Genomic DNA, 3601 nt, shown 5'->3' with positions numbered 1-3601 from the left:
CATCAGCTTTAGCACCTCAAGGTTAGGCAACTCAGCTATGATGTCCAAGTACGACCAGCTTAGATAAGTACTTTTTAACTTCAGCTTCTTGAGCGTGGCTGGAAAAGCTTTTGCACTTGGAATGGTCACTGGTGAAATGCTTATACTTTCCAACGAAAATAATTTTAAACTCAATGTTTCAAGTTTCTGCAGATGGACAAGATTGTTGAGAAGCCCAGACTCCTGAATACTTTTAAAGTCATCCACATCTCCTCCGATTCCTAGTTTTTTAACATTCTGAATCCCCAAAATAACCTCCTTCGTGCAGCAACATGGAGACAAGTAAGAAATAGTTTGTATATTTGGAAAATCCAAGCGTCTCCCTTTGTTAACAGATCCATTTGGGAGATTTGGCAAATAAAATCTTTGCAGTTCGAGATGCCTTAATTGCGCTAGTCCCCAAATTTGCTCCGGAATAGTTGTATGTAACAGAAATTCTTGTATATGAGACCCTTCAATAATGAATATCTGCAGATTCCATAACCTGCAAATTTCTAGAGGTATGTCAAGTTTCCAACGGCGGAGCAATGCTAGGTACCTCAACCAGATGAGGCTTAGTATCTGTACAGGGAAAACGTCAATCTCTATGTCACCCAAGTCCAAGATTTTGAGTAATTTGAAATGAATAAGATCCGACTTGAGAATAAAAGTTGAAGGAGAGCTACCAGCAAAGAAAATAGAGCGAGTTCTTTTCAAAAGATTGTTGTTGTTATCATCTGTCAACAGATGATGTCCAGGGAAAAGAAGGGCCCTATAAAGTTCGTAGCGAGAATCACTAATTTCATCATCAGTCGAACGCTTAAAGGGCTTCATTCTAAGGCTACTGAGAGATTGGCATTCTGAAGAAACATGATATGCATCTGATTTTTCAAACACAATTTCGTTCATGATAAAGACGTTTTCCCTTAGAACTTCTCTCAAGCACAGGTCATGTATTAGATCATGAACCTTACATGATCTAATTTTCGTTCCATCTCGATTTTTCTTGCAGACGAGGACTAGACATCTATCGACAAGCTCTTGCAAACACTTCTCAGCCTCTCCTTCCAAGTCACTTTCCAAATTCAGGAACCCTTCTGCCATCCACAATCTCATCAAATACTTCACTGGAATCTCAGCGTCTTCTGGACAAATTCCGAAATACAGAAGACATGCTTTTAGATCGCTGGTTAAGTGATTGAAACTCAACCCGAGAATATGTGAACATTGTTCATCAGGATCATTTGTGACAAATGACGTGACATCTTTGGAAACACTTTCCCAATCTTCTATTGCCCTTTTAGATTTGAGAAGCCCAGCAACCACGACAATTGTTAGTGGTAACCCGTGACATTCATCTGCGATTTGCTTCCCAATAGTCTCAAACTCAGATGGTACTGCTTCATTTGAAAAAGCTGCACTTTTAAAAAGGTTCCAACTCTCATCTTGATCCATGAAGTCTATCTGCGTCGAAAGATTCTCTGTACCAGCATGACAAGCTACTTCATTGCTACGGGTAGTCAACAATATTCGACTCCCTGCATTGTTTTCACTTGGAAAGCATAGTCTCACATCATCCCACACTTCACTACTCCACATGTCGTCCAATACAATTAAATATCTCTTACCCTTTAAACTCTTTTGTAGCATGTCTGCCAGCTCTGCCTCACTGCCCGTGCAAAATTTGTCACCTTTTGTCGAATGCAAAAGGCTCAGCAAAATTTCCTTTACATTGTGTTTTTGAGATACAGTAGCCCAGGCACGAACATCAAAATGATAGATAATTGACACATGATTGTAAACTTCTTTTGCTAAGGTTGTTTTACCTATGCCTCCCATCCCGACAATCGGGATGACTTTGAGTTCTCCAAAGTAACTTCTTGTCAGATCGTCTAACAATTGTTCCCTTTGATCATCACGTCCAACCATATTGTTCTTAACATTCAGAATATCGTTTGTTGATTCCTTTGGTACTTGTTTGCCTTTGTCTTGAATCTTTGCCGACTCTTTCCAGACACGATCAATGTCCCCTGCTACTTGTTGCAGGCTTTGGCGAAACCTTCGACGTGCCTTTTTTTTCTGGCTTTTATTTTCTCCCAGTACAGTTTCAGCTAGTCTCAGTTGAATTGTGTATTCAACATCATTTGCAGCTTCTTTTACCTCTACTTCAAAATCCGTCATTTCCCCAAAAACATTGTTTTTCTCAAAGTTCTTGAGAAATACTTCCAGGGAACTAACTTTTTCATGAAGAGCGCAAAATTCTTCTCTGTGATCACAGATTAGTGATTGCATTGGTGAATTGAATGTCAAGAGAGATTCTATTGTTCTCGTAAGAGAAGCCACACTTGCATGAGCCATAGTTACTGTATTCCCGTTTCTGTCCTTTGCGGTTATGACCTGAAAGCTGCAGGGTTGCAAGAGGTCAATGGTATTACAAATAACGAGATACACAGATTTGCATAAACTAAATAAGATCAGGTAATTTTTTTGTCATAATCATAGCTATCACAGGGTAACAGTGAGTTGAGTCCCAAATCGGTGGGATGAGATAGGCCTATGGTTCAGTTCTGTATCACAGTGGAATCTGATTCACTTTTGATCGCGTAAATGATCAAGAAGGGAATTAGAACTTCAGCACAGATATAAGAAGACATCGAGGAGGTACAATAAATGAGCATGTAAAGCAATAATCATCGTCACAGACTTTTTAACTTAATGGTTCGCGGAAATCCACTTAAATCTTAATCTGCATTCACTGATTCTGTTGATTCCTTAGCTTTAGCTCATGTAATATGTAAAACAATTTAACTCGCAGTAAACAAAAAATATTATGGTTCAGAACCCGTCGACTAAAATCCTGGCTCCGCCTCTGCTTAGTTAGGTTCTATAAAAAAGTTGTCACACTAGTGTCAGATCCTCATAAAATGCACAACTCTTAAAAAATCCAATACGTAATCAACGTTATTTTTGAAGAGTTCGAGCAATATAAATATATATAGTACAAAGAGCTAAATTATACATTGATAAGCAACTACAAGTGTTGTTTTGCTGTAAAACTCTAATCAAATGAAACTAACCTTGCAATGGCAGATCATACAACTTCAAAGTCACTTCAAGAAATATTTGAGAAAAGAATAGAAGAAATGACAATATTATGAGTAACAATAAACAAATGTGTAAAGAACAAAAGATAACATTTGAATGGCTGAAATGATACCTTGCAAAAACTTTAGAGATAAGCATCCAATACCCCCTCAAACCATGACTAAAGTTGCTACGACACACTCCAATTTCACAGGAGTCCTATTACCTCCGAACTCAATTTTAGCGTATTTTTTGTCACCCTTTTATGCTAACGTGGCACCTTTATTACATTAATGGGGCTCACATCAAAGGTGCCACTTCAGCTAAAAAGATTGATAAAAGGTGTCACGTTATCTAAAAAGGTTGACAAAAATACGTAAAATTTTAGTTCAGGGGGTAATAGGATCTAGTCATAGTTCAAGGGGGCATTAGATGCTTTACTCTTAACTTTAAAAGTAGGTTCACTTAGTTCCCTTTTAATCTAAGTTGCTCGGACTCT

General features: G+C 38.2%; 1 protein-coding gene across 1 annotated transcript; it reads right to left on the bottom strand.

Moving 5' to 3' along the window:
- LOC124893451 (putative late blight resistance protein homolog R1A-3) lies at nt 1-3561 on the bottom strand (the record flags this gene model as incomplete). The annotated part of the gene is given in 2 exon segments (XM_047404451.1): nt 1-2422; nt 3236-3561. Coding segments are annotated over 2 exon segments (2448 nt in total), but the record flags the coding sequence as incomplete, so codon positions are not given.
- Between the last annotated feature and the right edge of the window lie 40 nt (nt 3562-3601).

The sequence above is a fragment of the Capsicum annuum genome, unplaced genomic scaffold (genome assembly GCF_002878395.1).
Source record: "Capsicum annuum cultivar UCD-10X-F1 unplaced genomic scaffold, UCD10Xv1.1 ctg59830, whole genome shotgun sequence".
NCBI classification, from domain to species: Eukaryota; Viridiplantae; Streptophyta; class Magnoliopsida; order Solanales; family Solanaceae; genus Capsicum; species Capsicum annuum.
Note: the sequence above shows the minus strand (reverse complement) of the source record. Positions and strands in the feature narration are given on the sequence as shown.